The sequence below is a fragment of the Balaenoptera physalus genome, assembly GCF_965194825.1.
Source record: "Balaenoptera physalus genome assembly, chromosome: 4".
NCBI lineage: Eukaryota > Metazoa > Chordata > Mammalia > Artiodactyla > Balaenopteridae > Balaenoptera > Balaenoptera physalus.
In genome coordinates, this window is record NC_138891.1 from 13809655 (window position 1) to 13832150 (window position 22496).

Below are 22496 nucleotides of genomic sequence, written 5' to 3' on the forward strand. Positions count from 1 at the left end.
ATGCCAGCTGCATCCAAGAGGAAACTTCAGATAGTAAAGGGGATATAAGAAGGAAAGGGAAGGAAAGCTACAACTTGAAGTCAGAGCTACAGTTGGGTGCAGAAAGGAAAGAGAGAGATCTTGGAGAAGACATCCATCTCGGAGCAGGATCCAGGGAAAGAGACATTGTCGGGGGAGAATTCTAGAGATGTACTATGCACTGAAATGGGTGTCCCTGGAGTCTGGGATGAGCAGGGAAACAGGACATAGAGGGCTAAGTCGGTCTCCCATCCACTTCTGCGGGACAGAGGATTTCTCAGATGTGGTCTGGCTGGAGAAAGCCATGGTTTCATTCTGTAAGAAGATGGAAGAGGTTATTAAAGATACAGGGAGTTTATCATCTGGGGTTCTAAATGATATAGACTAGATAACAAGCTCATGGAGGGAACAGAATGCAGTGCTTCTTTGATAACGGTAGGCCTGAAATTAATTGATTCTTTCAGGGTTTCTAGTTTCTAATGTGGTTTCCAGTTCTAACTTGTGTGACTTTTGGCAAGTCATAAATCTGTCACTCCTTTTTTTTCTTTTTCTCTAGTAAATCAGTTCTAACTCCTTTGAGTATGTATATGCTGCCATAGAGTTTAGGAAACCAAATGTTATGCCCATTTTGTAGATATGAAAATTGAGGATTTCTTAAGATTAGATAGCTAATAGGTGGCAAAACTGGGGCTGAAAACCAGTCTCCTATGCCTTCCAGCTATTCCGAGATAAACCTTTAACAATTCTTTTTAAGCTACACACTCTACTTCCTTACATTTTATTCTGTCTAAACATTTGTAACTTCATATATTCTTCCCCAACTTTAAAATCACAGATGATGCTAATCTGTAAAATAAATATAATCTAGCATTAATGTGTGCCAAATTATTTTAAAATTTAATGAAAATCAATGAAACAGGCTAAAACAGAGAGATGTTCTACTGGGGAAGGCATAAGACAAAATCAGAAGACTTGGCTCAGATTTTACTTTCTTTCGCTTTGGAGATATATGACATAAAGCAAGTTACTAAATTTCTTTTTTTTTTTTTTCTTTTTTTTTTTTGGACACACCACGAGGCTTGTGGGATCTTAGTTCCCCTACCAGGGATTGAACCCGGGCCCTCAGCAGTGAAAGTGCACAATCCTAACCACTAGACAGCCAGGGAATTCCACCCAAGTAACTTAATTTCCTTGGATTTCAGTTTCTTCATCTTTTGAAAGGAAATAATTATATGTATGTAAATCTCACTGCCTAGCACCCAGTAGATGCACAATCAAAATTTGTCCTTTCCCTCTCTACTTCTTAAGTCATTGGAGGTATGGGACATTTAGTTGGATCAGAAACCATCATGGTGCTCTACAAATGCTTGATACACATCTGTTGACTGTAAATTTGAACCGAGATAAAGATCAAAAATGTTTGTTTCAAATCTCTGTAGCATGACACTACTGTGAGTGCCCTACAGATGGCACTAGATGTTTACAACGGAATCCTTCCTCCCCATGCGTCCTGCCACTTGATGGAATTGTACTTTGAGAAGGGGTAAGTGTCTAAGAGGTGTTTTTCAAAATTAATATCACTGGACTCCAGGTTTTATTATCATTATTGTTGTTATTGACTTAAGAGTTGTTTTGTCTGTCTATCTGGTTGGTTTGGTTTTATATTCAGAGGGAAGAACGGTGGTGAGTAACACTATCTTTGCTTAGTCATGACTTCCTTTTTCTTTGTTTTCATGATGACTTTTATTGGGAAATAATGTACAGACACAGTAGACGAAAAATTTGAAAGAACCACCCTAAGTGACAGAAATTACATTTTTTTTAAAAAGATTAAGGTATTCTAAGAAGGATGAGGACATTACACTGTTCTCTTGGAAAACACAGGCTGGTAGAAGATGCCAAGAGAAAAATTAAGTTTGTTGATGGTTATAAATAATGTTCTTTCTATTAAAGATGTCAAACATATCCATGCAGCTTCTGGCAATTCATATCCATCAGGTAGGATTCTTAAAGTACAACCTCTGCTCAGTGTTCACCACTTTGCAATCTGGTGTGGCCCTCCCCAGCTGACCAAGGTTTGGCTCAAGCCCACTAGAAAGGCCAAGTTTAGAGAGACCAAGTGTCCTAGTTTACCCAGAACTGGAGAGATTCCTAGAACATGTAAGTTTCATTGTTAAAACCAGGAAAGCCCCGGGCAAACCAGGAACAGTTGGTCACTATAGCCAAGGTCATACCAAAAATTTGTATCTGCTGTGACACTGGCATTCTCGTTGGGAGGAAAAGACCTCTTGAATATTATTGATGGAATAAGAACAAGGCAGGGGTTAAGTTAGGGCAAGGACCCCAAATTTTTGTTTCAGGGTTAGCTAGGGAGGTGCATTTTGCTCTCCCCTTACGGCATTCACAATAGCCGCAGTCAGGACGATCTTGATTGCAATTACACAGGGCCCTGTGCTCAGAAGAGCCCGTGCTTGGTTTAATGACCCAGTGTCGCCATTCTGAAATTCTTAATAATTTTTAAACAAGGCACCCTGCATTCCTTTCTGCAAATTGTAGTCCTGGCTATAGGTTTCTGGCCACCTGAATTTGTAGAGTAGGAAAATAGCAACACAGAGGCCTATTCTCTACCAACATCTTCACTGCTTACAAAGAAAGTGAGTTCTGCACAGTTAGGGAAAGGTAAGTTCATCCTTTGTTGAACCTCTAACTGGGTGCCAAGCACAATGAAATAGAACTGAAATGTGGTCTTAGCAAGTTTTGCTCTCAAATATCTAGAGTCAGAATGGAGAGACAATACCCATAACATGGAGAAAATCCAAACAGAGCCGAAAATGGGAATGAGAAGACTGTGGACAACAAGTGCTCTGTCAATACTGGCTTCAGGCACAGAGTTAATAAATCCAGTGAAAATTCCAAGATCAGCTCTAGGAGTAGGCACTGTCTCTTTGGGATAAGACAAAAGAAACTACCCACTTTCCTCGAGCCTCCCTCCTCTCTGATTTCTGTACCCGGTAGCCCTGAGCCTGCTTTTATTCAGGTCACTGCAGCATTTTGTCCCACTGAATCGCTCTCTCACCACCTTGAATAAATCCATATTATGAATCAAGTGTGGGGTATTTTTCAACTAAGAGACACTGAACAACAGAAAAAAAAGTAACCAACTGTCACTCACAGGCAGAAGTCAAGTTTGTTGTTATATTAAGATTTTTTTAACACTCCAGAAGAGTATCGAAAGTTAAACTTGCTTGCTTATAGATTAGGAACAAGGAGAATACAAGTTAACAAATATAGGCATATGTTTATACCTGCAAATTAGGGAATCCTCCGTGTAAGGTGATCCCACTTTATCCCTACAAGAAAATAAAGAGATAGAAAAAGAGAATTTTTAGATTTTTATTCACCTTAAACATATAAACTTTTAAGGTTGTAGATAAGATAGCTAAATATATTCTAAAACTATTCCATTTTTGGTTAGGTACATAAACTTAAAATCATATACTATATAAAATAATTCACTAAGTTAAATAGTGCTTCTTCTCACTTTCATATTTTATGAAACACTTTTATTCAAACTCTTTGTATGAACCTTTACTTGTGTCTTTACCACCAGAGCCAATTTTGAGTCCCCTAAAAATGTTTTCCAAATATATTAATTAATAAGGGTAGTTTTGGCTGCGTACAGATGAACCTCAAATCTCAAAAGCTTAACTCAATGGAGATTTCTTTCTCATTCATCTAACAGTCCAATGCAGATGTTCCTGGCCAATAAGAAGTGACTCATCCATGGTGTGATTCACACATGGTGATTTGGGGACCCAGGATTCCATCTTTTTGACCTACAGTCTTCAAGAGTGCTGTGCTCACCTGCAGAGAGCTTGTAGGAAAGAATGAGAGGGTGGAGAAGACAATCTGCTTAGCAAGCACCTCAGCCCCAAAGGGGCATATGTCACTTCTACTTACATTCTACGATACTAGCTAAAATTAGTCACTTGGTCCCTCCTGAGTGCAAGGGAGTCTGGGAAGTGTACTCACTTCTCAGCTGTAACTTTATTCTATGTAAAGAGAATCATGAATTTTGATGGACTATTAGTCATCTTTGCCATATTATCATGAGATAAAGGATACTGTCACTGAAAAAGTTATTCCAAGATATAAGTGCTCATTCATATAATATTAGGGAAGTTTGTAGAAACATATAAAGGAATATTTGTGGTTACTACTGTTTATATAGTTTCTTAAAGTGATTTATTTGAAAGGCTTGTTTATAACAACATCCAAAAACTGCAGTTGTGAGGTTACTATACTTGAATTTCTCTCCTGTCTCTTTGGCAAATGACTTCCGTAGGCAGCTTGTATTAGCTTTACAAGGTTGGTTTGGGCCAGTGGTCCTTCCCTAAACAGTGTATTGTTTTTTTTAAATAAAGTGGTGAGAGATCCCTCCTCAACATGAGCAAATGTAAGGACTTGAATACACATCCACCCCCTCTTTCTGAGGTATCATTTTTATAAGTCTTGCTGTATATTCAAGCACATATGTTATATATTATTCAGTTCCATGTTTCTGGCCTGGTTAAGGAGAGGGAAGATACATTCATTCAGGGGGAAGACTGAAAGAAATATTGAGAGAGGAAAAAGAAAAGAAAAGAGCAAATGTGAAGCATGAAAGAGAGAGAATAAGAGAAAGAAAATACAACATCCCACCTGTGCCCCACTTCTTACTCGAAGGTTCACCAGATCACCCCCAGCTCCCCCAACAATTGCCCCTCAGCTCCTTCTCTGACTAAGCATCCTGATCCCTGCCTCGCATGCCCCTGGTCATTTAACAAACCAGCCCTCCCATTTCCACCCTCCCAATCTGGCCCACCTGTCTCAGTCCCCCTCTTCCCACAGCTAAATTGGCTAATATCCACTCGTTCCCATAAATTCTTCCACTAGTCCTTCAGCTGACATGGTACAGGCTAAGTAGAAAGAAATTCAATGACAGTTCAACAACACAGAACTAACAGAGGTCTTTCCTCCTGTTCCTCTACCTTCCTCCACCAGGGAGTACTTCATAGAGATGTACTATCGGAATGAGACGCAGCACGAACCGCATTCCCTCACGCTGCCTGGCTGCACCCCCAGCTGCCCTCTGACAAAGTTTGCTGAGCTGGTTGCCCCTGTGATCCCCCAAGACTGGTCCACAGAGTGTGCCATGAGCAACCATGAAGGTACTGAGGACGCTATGGATTAGGGTGCACATGGAGCTCTGCAGAGAGGGCAGAACACCCTTTCTCCAGACGGATGGTGCTTTGAGAATATAAACTAGCCTCAACCCCATCTTTGAGGGAAGTAGGTTTTGGGCGATAATTGTATGTTTCAGAGACTTCAGGCAACTCCTACCTCTTCACCTAGCCCTGCCCCTACTTGTCATAAACCTTGTCAACCTACATAAACCCAGGAGGCAGTAATGAAGCAGAAAACATTTACTTGGGATCAAAGAATTGCAATTCGGGGAACATGTATCAAACTGGAACAAAATTAGAAATGTAAGAATGTTCTGAATACCTCCCAGGAAAAAACTTATTGGAATGTTGAAAGTGTGGGTGTGATATCTGTTCTGAGGACAAAAGGAATGTATAAGGCTTCGATTCTGGTATCTTCAGAAAACCTAAGCAAACTCATAGGTCCTGCTGAAACCACTTACTATAAACGAAGAAATTATATTCAAATAACACCCTTTAGAGTCCTGTAGATTTGCCATGTGCAGATGCAACACGCCTAGAGAGCACCATGCTACATTACCAGCATGAATAAAGATGAAACAGTTTCTAGAGATGATTTCTACTGGATGCCAGAGTCTAGAGTAAAGCCATTCTCTCTCCTAGTTGGTCATGGGATGACTGACATACGACATCAATTGATGTGTTTATTTGTGTTCTTTCTTTTCCAAGTAAATATTTGGCCTTGGGGCCATCATTTAATTATCATTTCTCCTCCATGCATGTAAGCCAAATGAAAGATAATGAATAAAGTCGTTTTAGGAAGTTCAAAAGCACTATTTTTATAATGCTTTTGTTAAAAAAGTGTGTGTGTGTTTACTTAGAATTAAATTCCTGAAGGACAGATTTCAGGGGCTCTATTTTTATTTGGGGTTTTATTTTAATGTAACAAGAGGGAAAATATTAATGTAAAGTAAAATGTCTTTGGTTTAAATGAATGTTCTAAATTAAAAATGTATTTAGTTTGGACTTTGCTACTTCAGATAAAGGCTAAGCTGACGGATGGCTCTGCTTCATCTATTTAAGATGGAACTGGCTAAGAAAACAACCTCTGGTAATTTACAATGTAGTGGGGAAGTAAAAAGATACATATTACAAGGTTATGTCTAATGACTCCAGGGGTTGCTATGGGAATAGAGTTACCTGGATTTGGAGGGAAGGAGGAAGTAAGAAGCGTCAGGGAAAGCTTCCTACAAGGGTTGACAGCATATGGAATCAATTTGGATGGAGGTTTCTTCTAGTGGTGTGGTACAAGGTGCTCAAAAGGACTTTATCAAATGTACTAGTGGCTTGAAGCTGGAAAGGATAGGGGAGTTACTTGGCAGAAGATTCAGGGTCCAAAGAGATTTCCACAGGTTTCCTTCAAGGGGCCAATTTTAATGAGATAAAATGTCATCTCCACAGCAGCAAGGATTTTTATTTGTGGTATTCTCTCTTGTATTGGTTCTCAGCACCCAGAAGTGCCTGTGCCTCGCATGGATTCGTGCTCAATAAATATTTGCTCATGATGGTATAAATTAGTTACCTTTCCTCCCTGAACCTACTCTTTCTATCTCGATTAGCAGCAATACCCAGTAACCTGGGAGTTATCTGGTTATCACTCTCTCCTTCATTCTCCACAGCCATCTGTCACCTCTGCTTATCAAATCTACCTGCAATATGTTTGTAGAATTCTTTTCCTCAAAAGACCAAAATTAACAATCCAATATCCAAGTAGAGTGAAATATAATTAAGCAGCAAAATATGTTAATAAAAAGAAAACTTAGGGATTGGTGTGCTGGAACTAGCTCATACAGATCTCAAGTGTAGAAAGTATGTATCACTTCCCAACTCTGAGATCAACGACTTCACTTTGGCAGTTTGAAATTGGTCATGGTGTCATATAGGAGTATTTTCACCACAGAAAACAGCATATGCCACAAATTAGAGTTTTGGTTTTTGTTTTGGGTTTTTTTTTAAATCCAGTTTACCAGCACACCACTGGTTTTAGTTCATAGAAAGTTTGTAACACGAAGTGGTCTCCAACAAAGTGAATTCAATATTTGAACTTCTTTAAGGAAAAAAGGATTCGATTTGTTCTATATGGTCTCAAAGAGTGATGTGAGGGGCAGCAGGTAAACATTTCAGGAAGACAGATTGTGTTCAATGTTGGGCAATCCCTGGGACCAGAAATGTCCATTGGGGTGGATGCCCACTTGCCTTGGCAGAGACTCTACAGAGCAGGCTGAAGAATGGAAGGTGGTAGTGATTGAATGACTCTTTAGTAGGGCCACCAAATATAGCAAATAAAAGTACAGGATGCCCAGATAAATTTGATAAATAGCTCTAACTGCTGAATTTTTATAATTTATTGAAAAAAAGCTGAATTTGAGACACTAATAGTGCCCTGAGAAAGCCAGTAGAGGAAGCAGTACAAAACCATTAACAGGACATATCCTGTATATACAGAATGCCTGACAACCCTACTCCTTAGGGTATTTCCATCCATGAAATTCTCCTTATACCTATGAGCAGTGTTTTCACCTAGTGCTGGTAGGCCCAACTAACTTCATTCTCATATCAATTAAATTAACCAGAGCCTTTGCTGAGAAATTCACAAGTCTAAGTTTCATACTATGTTACTGGAAAATAATAAAATTCTTTTTTTAGAAAATGCTTCTTTAATTCCAAAATTTTACTAACACAATCGGACTTTCTTCACTTGCATTCTCCCAACCCTACCTCAATCTCCAACTCCAGTTATTTGGTAGGAAAGAGATTTACTGGTAGGAAGTTCCAGTTTCCCCTCATAATCTTTGTAAAGCTGAGAATCTATAGCACGTAAACACATGCCCAAGATTTAACCATGAACTTCTTACAGGCAGGATCCATACATTTTTCCTCCTTGAATCTTCAGCCAGTAGGCAATGCTGAGAACCTGGTACCTTTAATTAATATTTGCTAATTGAACAAATGTTCCACCCTCCATACCTAGCCTGATTTCCTCATGGCTGGGCCCGGATGTCAGAAGTCTGGATCTCAGTTGTTCAATAAATGGGGGAGAGAAGCTATGAATGAGCCTTGAATGTAACTGCACTGTAAAGACCCACTCACTGACTATATATCTGTATATTTATACCACCGTGTCTGTGTCTTTGGCCTCTGTTTCCAGCATAGTCACTTTGGCATTCTCCTGTTCCCCCATTTCTATTTAAAGCCCCTGTTCAATGATATCCCTTCCAGCACACTTCCTTCCTCAGAGATGAGGCCATCTGATTACTATACCTTTTTCACATCCTTGTTACTATCATGAATTTCCCAGGAGATGTCTCATCATTCATTAGTGACATTGGTAACTTGCTTTGGTAAACCCCAACTCACTCATCACCCCCACTCCTGCCCTCAACCTAGGCAATTCTGACAGTCATAATAATGGCCTTCCCCATACCCTGACTGCTTCACCGATACCCACCCCTAGATCAAATCAACCACACAGCTTCTGCGTTCTGATCTGCTGAGTGGAGCTGAATGAAACCAATTATCACCATTTCAAACTATGAATGTGGACATTTCTAGTCCAACCTCAGCTGGATCTTTCAACACAGTATGATAAATGTATTCACCCTTACTGGACTCTTTCCCTGTTTTCTACAGGAAGGTCTTGTTGATTTTCCCAAACTTCTAATTCCATCTTGGCTTCTTTAATTCTCATGAGGTGTCCTGAGAAGATCAAAATAATCCACTGAAAACTCTTTCAGTTCTCCTGTCCCTGCCTCAAAATATCTCAGTAGCTTTCACCTGCCTTTCCTGCTGTCCCTCAGGAAAACATGCTCCTCCTTGAATAACTTAATTCCTCTCCTCAGGCATATGATCCCACCTCTACAGTCTCCTTGGACCTCGATGAATCTCATAGTTAGCTTCATTTTCTTCCTCTGCTCTGGCTCTGACCCCTCTGCTAAGAAAATGTTCAAATTTCTCATCAAGAGCACCTTCAAGTGCCTGCTTCATCTCATTCTCTTCAATCCCAATTTTCTCAAACTAAAAATTTACATTCTCCAACTCTATTTCCTCCTCTCCTTCTCACTCCTGCACTATTCTGTAAAATGATATTCGTCTTTCCTTCATCTCTTTTTTGAAACTTCCCTTTTGAAAGTCATCCATGCCTAATTCAGTGGCCTCTTTCCCTTTTCCTGTCAAAATCACACATCCCCATTTTATAGGGAAGAAAATTGAACCTCACAAAAGAACCATGAGTGGTAGGGTCGAGATTCAAGCTTATAACACTCTCCAACACCATATTTCCACTATATCCTCATCCCTTTCCATCCATGCTGTCTTGTGAACTATTCCCTTAGGACAAATACCTCAAAATAGGATTAGTGGGTCAAAGTATATGAACATTTAGTAAAAAATAGATATTTATTCAGTACCTATTATGTACTTGATATGTGCCTAAGTAGCAGGCATTAAGTTTGATAAGGAAACAGCAGCAAGACCAGAAAATTCTCCCCATGTGACTTGTAGACCTTGATACGGATGTGGGGAGGCAGGCAAGGAAGACAGAGAGATAGAGAATTTGACAAGCTCAAACAATCCAGCATGGTGAGTACTATAATGAAGAACACACAGGTAACTATAAAAACATATAGCAGAGGCAATTAGCCTAATTCTAAGGGGTCAGAAAAGTCTTTTCAAAGTGGGAGATGTTTAAACAAAAACCTGAAGGAGACAAGGAATTAACTAGGTGAGCGGAAATGAGGAGAGAGGAGAATGTTATAGACAAACAGGGAAAATACATAAAGGCCAAGAGGCTAAAGACAGCATGGGGCATTTTAGGTACTGGAAAAAGTATGTCTAGTGAGAGTGCAAAGATGCTAAAGAGGCAGGCATTAAGTGTCTCGTAGGTCAAGTTGACTAGTTCTGGTCATTAAAAGATTTTAGGCAGCGGACAGATGATGTGACTGGCCTCTTGTTTTAGACAGACCTCTTTGGGTCCAGTGGGGAGAATGGATTGAAGAAAAGTGGGTGAGGGAAGAACAGTTAGGAAGCTGTTGAAATAATCCCAAAAATTTGGTAAAAGTGAAGGAGAAAAGCAAAAATATTCAAAGGGAGAAAAGAAGTAGAGTAGACAGGACTTGGGGATTAATGGCACCAGGAAGAGAATTTTGACACATATTGCCAAAATAGTTTTCCAAAAAGTAGTACCAATTCACACTGCCTTCAGCAGCTTTCATGTGTCCCCATGTAGTAGGACATCTTGTCAGTCATTACCCACATTAGACCTCTTTGAAGTAAGATACAATTAATCACTCTCTTTTCTCAGATTCCAGGACATTCCTCTATCAAACTCACAAAATCTTTTACAGTACAAGGGAGCATATAATTTTAAAAAATAAGCATGAAGAAGAAGGAAAGAGAGAGAGAAAAAAAACCTCTTCTGAGTCTTTTTGTACTCAGAATTTTGTTGAGTTTTTGTTGGATTGGTAACTTCCACCAACCCCCTAAATGATGGTGTCCCTTGTTTCCTCATTCCAGTCACCATGCGTCAGTATTACCAGGACTCTATCTTCTACTTCTCTAATCCTTATTTTCATATCTATACATAGAATTCTAGACCTGTTTTTTTCCAGCTGCCTACTGATCATCTCTACCAGGATACTAACCTATCTCAATCCTACATTTGAAACAAATTTTATTATCTCCTCTACTCCATATGGATCCTTTCTAATGTGCTTTAAATCTCACTTCACACCCTAATCATCTTCTCATTCACCCAACCTGGAACCCATGGGGTGGCCTTGACCACAACGTCTCCTTTACCAGTATATTTAGTCCATGACAAAGCCTTTCAATTCTACTTTAGCAGTATCTCTTGAATTCCCTCATCTGCATTCTCAGGGCCACACTTCCAGTGCTGAGCCCTCAGTATCTTGTTAAAGGCATTTAAATAGCTATCAGGCCGAGAATATCTCCACCATCTTTTCTTTTTCCAGTTTTGCTGGGCCATGTCACTTCCATGTGTAATAATTTCTGATGATTTCCATTTGCCCCATGATAAACCAGACCTTCTAAAACCTGAACCTCAACCTACATATCTGGTCTCACCTCGCCACAACCTATATTCCAGGCACAGGCAATTGCTCATTATTTCCCAAAGACACTTTCGTGCAATTCATTCTGTCTCATGACAAAATTTTATTTACCTCAAAGCCCAGCTCAAATCTTATCATTTTCTCAGAAGACTTTCCAAACTCTCTTCCAAATAGAACACTTTTTGTTCATTTCAACTTTCTCTCTGTTCAAATGGCATATCTTTTACACCGCTATTTTACTATTTATCACATCATCTCATAATTATCAATCTGGTTCTCACATTAGATATTGATCTCCTCAAGAGCAGGGATCATGGGTACCGGGAGAAGATGGCGGAAGAGTAAGACGCGGAGATCACCTTCCTCCCCACAGATATATCAGAAATACATCTACACATGGAACTGCTTCTATAGAACACCCACTGAATGCTGGCAGAAGACGTCAGACCTCCCAAAAGGCAAGAAATTCCCCATGTACCTGTGTAGGGCAAAAGAAAAAAGAATAGGGACAGGACCTGCACCAGTGGAGGGAGCTGTGAAGGAGGAAAGGTTTCCACACACTAGGAAGCCCCTTCGAGGGCGGAGACTGCGAGTGGCAGAGGGGGGAAGCTTCGGAGCCACGGAGGAGAGCGCAGCAACAGGGGTGCGGAGGGCAAAGAGGAGAGATTCCTGCACAGAGGATCGGTGCCACCCAGCACTCACCAGCCCAAGAGGTTTGTCTGCTCACCCGCCCGGGTGGGAGGGGGCTGGGAGCTGAGGCTCGGGCTTCGGTCGGATCGCAAGGAGAGGACTGGGGTTGGTGGTGTGAACACAGCCTGAAGGGGCTAGTGCACCACGGCTAGCCAGGAGGGAGTCCAAAAAAGGTCTGGAGCTGCTGAAGAGGCAAGAGACTTTTTCTTGCCTCTTTGCTCCTGGTGCGCGAGGAGAGGGGATTCAGAGCGCCGCCTAAACGAGCTCCAGAGACGGGCTCGAGCCACGGCTATCAGCGCGGACCCCAGAGACGGGCATGAGACACTAAGGCTGCTGCTGCTGCCACCAAGAAGCCTGTGTGCAAGCACAGGTCACTATCTACACCACCCCTCCCGGGTGCCTGTGAAGCCCGCCACTGCCAGGGTCCTGTGATTGAGGGACAACTTCCCCGGGAGAACGCACGGTGCGCCTCAGGCTGCTGCAATGTCACGCCGGCCTCTGCTGCCACAGGCTCGCTCCGCATCCATACCCCTCCCTCCCCCCGGCCTGAGTGAGGCCAGAACCCCCGAAGCAGCTGCTCCTTTAACCCTGTCCTGTCTGAGCGAAGAACAGATGCGCTCAGGTGACCTACATGCAGAGGCAGGTCCAAATCCAAAGCTGGAACCCGGGAGCTGTGCGAACAAAGAAGAGAAAAGGAAATTTCTCGCAGCACCCTCAGAAGCAGCAGATTAAAGCTCCACAAACAACTTGATGTACCTACATCAGTGGAATACCTGAATAGACAATGAATCATCCCAAATTGAGGAGGTGGACTTTGGGAGCAAGATATATTATTTTTTCCCGTTTTCCTCTTTTTGTGAGTGTGTATGTGTCTGCTTCCGTGTGAGATTTTGTCTGTATAGTTTGGTTTTCACCAGTTGTCCTAGAGTTCTGTCCGTCAGTTTTTTTTTTTAACTTAAAAAAATTTTTTTCTTTCTTTTCTTAATAATTATTTTTATATTTTTACTTTAATAACTTTATTTTATTTTATTTTATTTTATCCTCTTTCTTTTTTTTTTCTTTCTATTTTTTCTCCCTTTTATTCTGAGCCATGTGGATGAAAGGCTCTTGGTGCTCCAGCCAGGCATCAGGGCTGTGCCTTTGACGGGGGAGAGCCAACTTCAGGACACTGGTGCACAGGAGACCTCCCAGCTCCACGTAATACCAAACGGTGAAAATCTCCCAGAGATCTCCGTCTCAACACCAAGACCCAGCTTCACTCAACGACCAGCAAGCTACAGTGCTGGACACCCTATGCCAAACAACTAGCAAGACAGGAGCACAGCCCCATCCATTAGCAGAGAGGCTGCCTAAAATCATAGTAACGCCACAGACACCCCAAAACACACCACCAGACGTGGACCTACCCACAAGAAAGACAAGATCAAACCTCATCCACCAGAACACAGGCACTAGTTCCCTCCACCAGGAAGCCTACACAACCCACTGAACCAACCTTAGCCACTGGGGACAGATACCAAAAACAACAAGGACTATGAACCTGCAGCCTGCTAAAAGGAGACCCCAAACACAGTAAGATAAGCAAAATGAGAAGACAGAAAAACACACAGCAGATGAAGGAGCAAGGAAAAAACACACCAGACCTAACAAATGAAGAGGAAATAGGCAGTCTACCTGAAAAAGAATTCAGAATAATGATAGTAAACATGATCGAAAATCTTGGAAATACAATAGACAAGGCAAGAAACATTTAACAAGGATCTAGAACAACTAAAGAGGAACCAAGCAAAGATGAAAAACACAATAAATGAAATTAAAAATACTCTAGAAGGAATGAATAGCAGAATAACTGAGGCAGAAGAATGGATAAGTGACCTGGAAGATAAAATAGTGGAAATAACTACTGCAGAGCAGAATAAAGAAAAAAGAATGAAAAGAACTGAGGACAGTCTCAGAGACCTCTGGCACAACATTAAACACACCAACATTTGAATTATAGGGGTCCCAGAAGAAGAAGAGAAAAAGAAAGGGACTGAGAAAACATTTGAAGAGATTATAGTTGAAAACTTCCCTAATATGGGAAAGGAAATAGTTAATCAAGTCCTGGAAGCACAGAGAGTCCTATACATGATAAATCCAAGGAGAAACATGCCAAGACACATATTAATTAAACTATCAAAAATTAAATATAAAGAAAACATATTAAAAGCAGCAAGGGAAAAATAACACACAAGGGAATCCGCATAAGGTTAACAGCTGATCTTTCAGCAGAAACTCTGCAATCCAGAAAGGAGTGGCAGAACATATTTAAAGTGATGAAGGAGAAAAACCTACAACCAAGATTACTCTACCCAGCAAGGATCTCATTCAGAATTGACGGAGAAATTAAAACCTTTACAGACAAGCAAAAGCTGAGAGAGTGCAGCACCACCAAACCAGATTTACAACAAATGATAAAGGAACTTCTCTAGGCAAGAAACACAAGAGAAGGAAAACACCCACAATAACAAACCCAAAACATTTAAGAAAATGGGAATAGGAACATACATATCGATAATTACCTTAAATGTAAATGGATTAAATGCTCCCACCGAAAGACACAGACTGGCTGAATGGATACAAAAACAAGACCCATATATATGCTGTCTACAAGAGACCCACTTCAGACCGAGGGACACATACAGACTGAAAGTGAGGGGATGGAAAAAGATATTCCATGCAAATGGAAATCAAAAGAAAGCTAGAGTAGCAATTCTCCTATCAGACAAAATAGACTTTAAAATAAAGACTATTACAAGAGACAAAGAAGGACACTATATAATGATCAAGGGATCGATTCAAGAAGAAGATAGAACAATTATATATATTTATGCATCCAACATAGGAGCACCTCAATACATAAGGCAAATACTAACAGCCATAAAAGGGGAAATCGACAGTAACACAATCATACTAGGGGACTTTAACGCCCCACTTTCGCCAATGGACAGATCATCCAAAATGAAAATAAATAAGGAAACACAAGCTTTAAATGGTACATTAAACAAGATGGACTTAATTAATATTTATAGGACATTCCACCCAAAAACAACAGAATACACATTTTTCTCAAGTGCTCATGGAACATTCTTCAGGATAGATCATATCTTGGGTCACAAATCAAGCCTTGGTAAATTTAAGAAAATTGAAATCATATCAAGTATCTTTTCTGACCACAATACTATGAGACTAGATATCAATTACAGGAAAAGATCTGTAAAAAATACAAACACATGGAGGCTACACAATACACTACTTAATAACGAAATGATCACTGAAGAAATCAAAGGGGAAATCACAAAATACCTAGGAACAAATGACAATGGAGACACGATGACCCAAAACCTATGGGATGCAGCAAAAGCAGTTCTAAGAGGGAAGTTTATAGCATTACAAGCCTACCTCAAGAAACAGGAAACATCTCAAATAAACAACTTAACCTTGCACCTAAAGCAATTAGAGAATGAAGAAAAAAATACCCCAAAGTTAGCAGAAGAAAAGAAATCATAAGGATAAGATCAGAAATAAATGAAAAAGAAATGAAGGAAACGATAGCAAAGATCAATAAAACCAAAAGCTGGTTCTTTGAGAAGATAAACAAAATTGATAAACCATTAGCCAGACTCATCAAGAGAAAAAGGGAAAAGACTCAAATCAATAGAATTAGAAATGAAAAAGGAGAAGTAACCACTGACACTGCAGAAATACAAAGGGTCATGAGAGATTACTACAAGCAACTCTATGCCAATAAAATGGACAACCTGGAAGAAATAGACAAATTCTTAGAAATGCACAACCTGCCAAGACTGAACCAGGAAGAAATAGAAAGTATGAACAGACCAATCACAAGCGCTGAAGTTGAAACTGTGACTAAAAATCTTCCAACAAACAAAAGCCCAGGACCAGATGGCTTCACAGGTGAATTCTATCAAACATTTAGAGAAGAGCTAACACCTCTCCTTCTCAAACTCTTCCAAAATATTGCAGAGGGAGGAACACTCTCCAACTCCTTCTACGAGGCCACCATCACCCTGATACCAAAACCAGACAAAGATGTCACAAAGAAAGAAAACTACAGGCCAATATCACTGATGAACATAGAAGCAAAAATCCTCAACAAAATACTAGCAAACAGGATCCAACAGCACATTAAAAGGATCATACACCATGATCAAGTGGGGTTTATTCCAGGAATGCAAGGATTCTTCAATATACGCAAATCAATCAATGTGATACACCACATTAACAAATGGAAGGAGAAAAACCATATGATCATCTCAATAGATGCAGAGAAAGCTTTCGACAAAATTCAACACCCATTTATGATAAAAGCCCTGCAGAAAGTAGGCATAGAGGGAACTTTCCTCAACATAATAAAGGCCATATATGACAGATCCACACCCAACATTGTCCTCAATGGTGAAAAACTGAAACCGTTTCCACTAAGATCAGGAATAAGACAAGGTTACCCACTCTCACGACTATTATTCAACATAGTTTTGGAAGTGTTAGCCACAGCAATCAGAAAAGAAAAAGAAATAAAAGGAATCCAAATCGGAAAAGAAGAAGTAAAGCTGTCATTGTTTGCAGATGACATGATACTATACGTAGAGAATCCTAAAGATTCTACCAGAAAACTACTAGAACTAATCAATGAATTTGGTAAAGTAGCAGGAAACAAAATTAATGCACAGAAATCTCTTGCATTCCTATACACTAATGATGAAAAATCTGGAAATGAATTTAAGGAAACACTCCCATTTACCACTGCAACAAAAAGAATAAAATATCTAGGAATAAACCTACCAAGGAGACAAGAGACGTGTATGCAGAAGATTATAAGACACTGATGAAAGAAATTAAAGATGATACAAATAGATGGAGAGATGTACCATGTTCTTGGATTGGAAGAATCAACATTGTGAAAAAGACTCTACTACCCAAAGCAATCTACAGATTCAATGCAATCCCTATCAAACTACCACTGGCATTTTTCACAGAACTAGAACAAAAAAGTTCACAATTTGTATGGAAACACAAAAGACCCCGAATAGCCAAAGCAATCTTGAGAACGAAAAATGGAGCTGGAGCAATCAGGCTCCCTGACTTCAGACTATACTACAAAGCTACAGAAATCAAGACAGTGTGGTACTGGCACACAAAAAAAAACATAGATTAATGGAACAGGGTTGAAAGCCCAGAGATAAACCCATGCACATATGGTCACCTTATCTTTGATAAAGGAGGCAAGCATATACAGTGGAGAAAAGACAGCCTCTTCAATAAATGGTGCTGGGAAAACTGGACAGGTACATGTAAAAGTATGAAATTAGAACACTCCCTAACAGCATACACAAAAATAAACTCAAAATGGATTAAAGACCTAAATGTAAGGCCAGACACTATCAAACTCTTAGAGGAAAACATAGGCAGAATGCTGTATGACATAAATCACAGCAAGATCCTTTTTGACCCAGATCCTAGAGAAATGGAAATAAAAACACAAATAAACAAATGGGACCTAATGAAACTTAAAAGCTTTTGCACAGCAAAGGAAACCATAAACAAGACCAAAAGACAACCCTCAGAATGGGAGAAAATATTTGCAAATGAAGCAACTGACAAAGGATTAATCTCCAAGATTTACAAGCAGCTCATGCAGCTCAATAACAAAAAAACAAAGAACCCAATCCAAAAATGGGCAGAAGACCTAAATAGACATTCCTCCAAAGAAGATATACAGATTGCCAACAAACATATGAAAGAATGCTCAACATCATTAATCATTAGAGAAATGCAAATCAAAACTACAATGAGTTATCATCTCATACGGGTCAGAATGGTCATCATCAAAAATCTAGAAACAATAAACGCTGGAGAGGGTGTGGAGAAAAGGGAACTCTCTTGCACTGTTGGTGGGAATGTAAATTGATACAGCCACTATGGAGAACAGTATGGAGGTTCCTTAAAAAACTAAAATTAGAACTTCCATATGACTGAGCAATCCCACTGCTGGGCATATACCCTGAGAAAACCATAATTCAAAAAGAGTCATGTACCAAAATGTTCATTGCAGCTCTATTTTCAATAGCCAGGACATGGAAGCAACCTAAATGTCCATCATCGGATGAATGGATAGAGAAGATGTGGCACATATATACAATGGGATATTACTCAGCCATAAAAAGAAACGAAATGGAGTTATTTGTAGTGAGGTGGATGTAGTTAGAGTCTGTCATACAGAGTGAAGTAAGTCAGAAAGAGAAAAACAAATACAGTATGCTAACACATATATATGGAATCTAAGAGGAAAAAAAAAAGGTCATGAAGAACCTAGTGGCAAGATGGGAATAAGGACACAGACCTACTAGAGAATGGACTTGAGGATATGGGGAGGGGAAGGGTAAGCTGTGAGAAAGTGAGAGAGTGTCATGGACATATATACACTACCACACGTAAAATAGATAGCTAGTGGGAAGCAACCGCATAGCACAGGGAGATCAGCTCTGTGCTTTGTGACCACCTAGAGGGGTGGGATAGGGAGGGTGGGAGGGAGGGAGATGCAAGAGGGAAGAGATATGAGAACATATGTATATGTATAACTGATTCACTTTGTTATAAAGCAGAAACTAACACACCATTGTAAAGCAATTATACTCCAATAAAGATGTTAAAAAAAAAAGAGCAGGGATCATGAAACCCCAGAACCGAACACCCAGCTGACCTGCCATATGGTGTGTGCTCACTGCATATCTAGGAAGGAACAAAGAAAGAGAAAAGATTGGGAAAGCATATGACAACATGGACAAAAATAAATTGAAAATAAATTTCCAAATACAGAAAGTCATCCATGGACATTAATCTTAAAGAATCATTTGTCTCTTGCCTTCTTCCCTCATTTTCATTTAGTCCTTTCCTTTCTTCCTCAATTCTGTTTAGTTCCCTCCAACTTTACATTAACTCCATCTGCAGTGCTAATGGCACTGGTCCACCAAGATCTAATTTGATTAATATTCACCTTCTCACGGTACCAAGAGGCATCCTGACATCATGAGAAAAACACTGAACTAAGAGTTGATAACCTATAAGTTCTAGATCTTTAATTCTTTCCACAAATATTTACTGAGCTCCTGCTATGTGTGAGGTACTGTTCTAAGTGCTTGTGATATGTTCATGAACAAAAAAGACAAATGTTCCTCCCCTCATGAAGCATACATTCTGTTAGAGGGAAGGAGAGATGGATAATAAATAATAAACATAATAAATAAGTATTTTGGAAGGTGAGGATCACAAGTGCCAAGTGGGGATGGGTGCGGGGAGAGGACATATAGTTTGCATTTTTAAATAGAAAGCCCTCGTTGAGAAGACAAGATTTGAGCAAGGAAGGTGATGGAGTTACCTGGTTCAGGGATTTGTGAGAAGAACGTCTAGGCAATGGTAACAACTATAGCAAAGGTGGTAAGGGGGAAAGTGCCTGTCATGTCTGAGGAACAAGAAGGCCTGTGTGGCCAAAAGAGAGTAAGTGAAGGGAGAGTATAGGAGAGGAAATCCAAGAGGTTAATAAGGCAAGATGATATAGAGCCTCGTAAACTGTTATCAGGATTTTGGCTTTCACTCTGTGTGAGATGAGCATTCATTGCAGACTTTGTTTTAAGTAGAAGAGTGGCATGATTTGATTTGAAGCCATTTGGCTAATGTGTTGAAAATAGATTGTAGGGAGAAAGGATAGAAGCTAGGAGCAAGTCGGAGGGCATGGTACTGATCCCATCAAAAGATGATGGTGGTTGGGAATTTCCCTGGTGGTCCAGTGGTTAAGACTTCACGTTCCAGTGCAGGAGGTGTGGGTTTGATCCCAGGTTGGGGAGCTAAGATCCCACATGACTTGTGGCCAAAAAACCGAAACATAAAACAGAAGCAATATTGTAACAAATTCAATAAAGACTTTAAAAATGGTCCACATCAAAAAAAAAATCTTTAAAAAAAAAAAAAGATGATGGTGGTTCAAACCAGACTGGTGGCTGAATCATTGGTTTCTGGATATAGTTTTTGGTAGAACCAACAGGATTTCCTGACAGATTAGGTATAGAATGTGAGAGAAAGGGAGAAATCAAGGGAGACTCCAAGATTTGGGGGCTGAGATTCTAGAAGTAGAAAGTTTCCATCAACTGAGATGGGGGAGGCTGTGGGAAGAACAGATTTGGCAGGGGAGGTTGGTGGGGAGCATGGGGACTAGAAGCTCAGTTTTGGACTTGTTGAGATTGAAATGCCTATTAGATGTCCCAGGGAATGAGTTGAATAAACAGTTGGATATCTGAGCCTTGAGTTTGGGGAAGATTTAAATTTGGAAGTCATTAGTTTTAGTTTTTAGTCATTGGTTTTAAACTCATGAGACTTATAAGACTTCATGTATTTCAACCCAAATGCAATTATCTGCTTCATCTTAGCCAAATTATCTAATCTCTCTTCTTCTCATTTTTTTCATCTCTACAATGATAAGGTTAGGCTAAATATGTGATTTTCAACTGTGTTGCATGGAGCACTAGGGTCCTGTAGACAGGGCTGCCAGGATTAGAAATATGTTTCCTCTCCTATTGCCTAAACCAACTAGCAATCCCATATTTTTACAATGAAAATTAGACATACATTTAGAGATGGTGCAAGCTGATATTTACGATGTATATACTATAGTGGACTAAGGTGTGTGTTGGGTGGGAGAAGTAGCTTTCCAGATGAAATAATGAATAGCATCTCATAAAAAACAAACCCATATATCTGCTTCATGACTGGTCAGCTATCAAAGGGATATGTGTAAATAAAGGTACAAAATAGCAATAGTACACAGTTATCCTAATAATGCTTACCATAGTCAACATGTGCTCAGGTTTCTTCTCTAAAAGATATTTACTGAAAATTAAATTCTAAGAGTAAAAATTGATATTCCATTTATTTTAGACCCAATTAATGATGGCAGTAGAGTATTCAGAATTCTCTTTGACCCTGACACCATGAACAATTGATAATTTTTTAAAATAAATTTACTTATTTATTTTTGTTTGCATCAGGTCTTCATTGCTGCGTGTGGGCTTTCTCTAGTGGCGGTGATCGGGGGCTACTCTTCATTGCCGTGCAGAAGTTTCTCATTGCGGTGGCTTCTCTTGTTGCAGAGCACGGGCTCTCGGCACGTGGACTTCAGTAGTTGTGGCCCATAGGCTCAGTAGTTGTGGCTCACGGACTCTAGAGTGCAGACTCAGTAGTTGTGGCACACGGGCTTTGTTGCTCCGTGACATTTGGGATCTTCCCGGACCAGGGCTCGAACCCATGTCCCCTGCATTGGCAGGCGGATTCCTAACCACTGAGCCATAAGGGAGGCCCGATAATTTTAACTGTAGAAAAATGCATGAAGTTATTGCTGAAAGAGGACCCCAGAAATACTTCAGTCAATTACCTTTACTTTATAGTGGAAGAGCTGAGGCCTAAAGGTCAAAAGTCATGCTGGAACTGGAACCTAGGTCATTTCCTATTTTTTAATCCAGTGCTCTTTTCACCACACTATGCTGATTTCATGGCTGTTTCAGAAATGCCACTGAAATTTTACATGAAGGCAGAAATCAGCACTGATATGTGATCTTCATATTTTCCTAATCAGTTAATTTTATTATCTTCATGTTTTCCTAATCCATTATTTTACAATAATGTTCTTCGTATTTTCCCACAGTTGGAAGGATCATCCTTGCCATTGTCTTTTTTTTCTTGTTTTTTTTCACACACACACACTGTATTTTATTTTTACAAGAGATAAATAGACTGACACCAAGCATTGTACATGGATGACCACAACAAAAGCAACGATTGCAATTACCAAACATGAAACACACTCATACTATGTCATAATATTGACATTCAGTCCAGTAATCCTCCAATGTAACAGCTCCTTTACTTTGCAGTGAAAATTAATTTATATATTCTTTGCCTCTGAGTCCTTGTGGGATTTTTTTTTAAAATTCAAACAGAAAGTCACAAAAATTATAATCATCCTCATCAGTTCACTCAGTCCCATGTAATTAATTTCTTTTTTCATCTTGATCTTTTGTTAGCCCTTTTATGAGTTCATCAGTTTTTCATTAGAGTTCTGAAAATGCTTATTCATTCAGTTCAGCAGTACAGTCAGTTACCAGAAACCTGTACTTGTCAGAGTCTTTTCCATGAATTCCTTGAAGATGAAACCCTTTTATAGGAACATATTTGCAAAAGCATCAGAGTACAACCAGAACTGTCTGTAAATGACAAAGACTTAAAAATGACCACAGTTAAAGATTTGATGAAAGTTCATAATAATGCAATTGACAACGAAATTTAGTTATTTCTGAGATATACATTTTAAAGTAATAACTAGAATTATGACTTATAACATTATACC

At 39.7% G+C, this 22496-nt stretch overlaps 1 protein-coding gene and 1 pseudogene across 8 annotated transcripts in view; one reads left to right on the plus strand and one right to left on the minus strand.

Annotated features, from left to right (window-relative positions):
• Positions 1–22496, minus strand: part of LOC309659503 (ras-related protein Rap-1b pseudogene) — a 377624-nt pseudogene that overhangs the window by 75264 nt on the left and 279864 nt on the right. The gene's annotated exons all lie outside the window — the stretch shown is intronic.
• The window catches only part of ACP3 (acid phosphatase 3), a 59267-nt gene that overhangs the window by 26770 nt on the left and 10001 nt on the right, over positions 1–22496 (plus strand). For 6 of the 7 annotated variants that reach the window (XM_082459338.1, XM_082459337.1, XM_082459340.1 and 3 more), the window contains 2 exons: positions 1458–1561; positions 5062–6055. In XM_082459338.1, coding sequence (XP_082315464.1) covers positions 1458–1561; positions 5062–5251 — 294 coding nt within the window. In that variant the 3' untranslated portion in view covers positions 5252–6055. Of the gene's footprint in view, positions 1–1457; positions 1562–5061; positions 6056–22496 lie in introns of those variants that run through there. The other variant, XM_082459341.1, reaches the window with a different exon arrangement.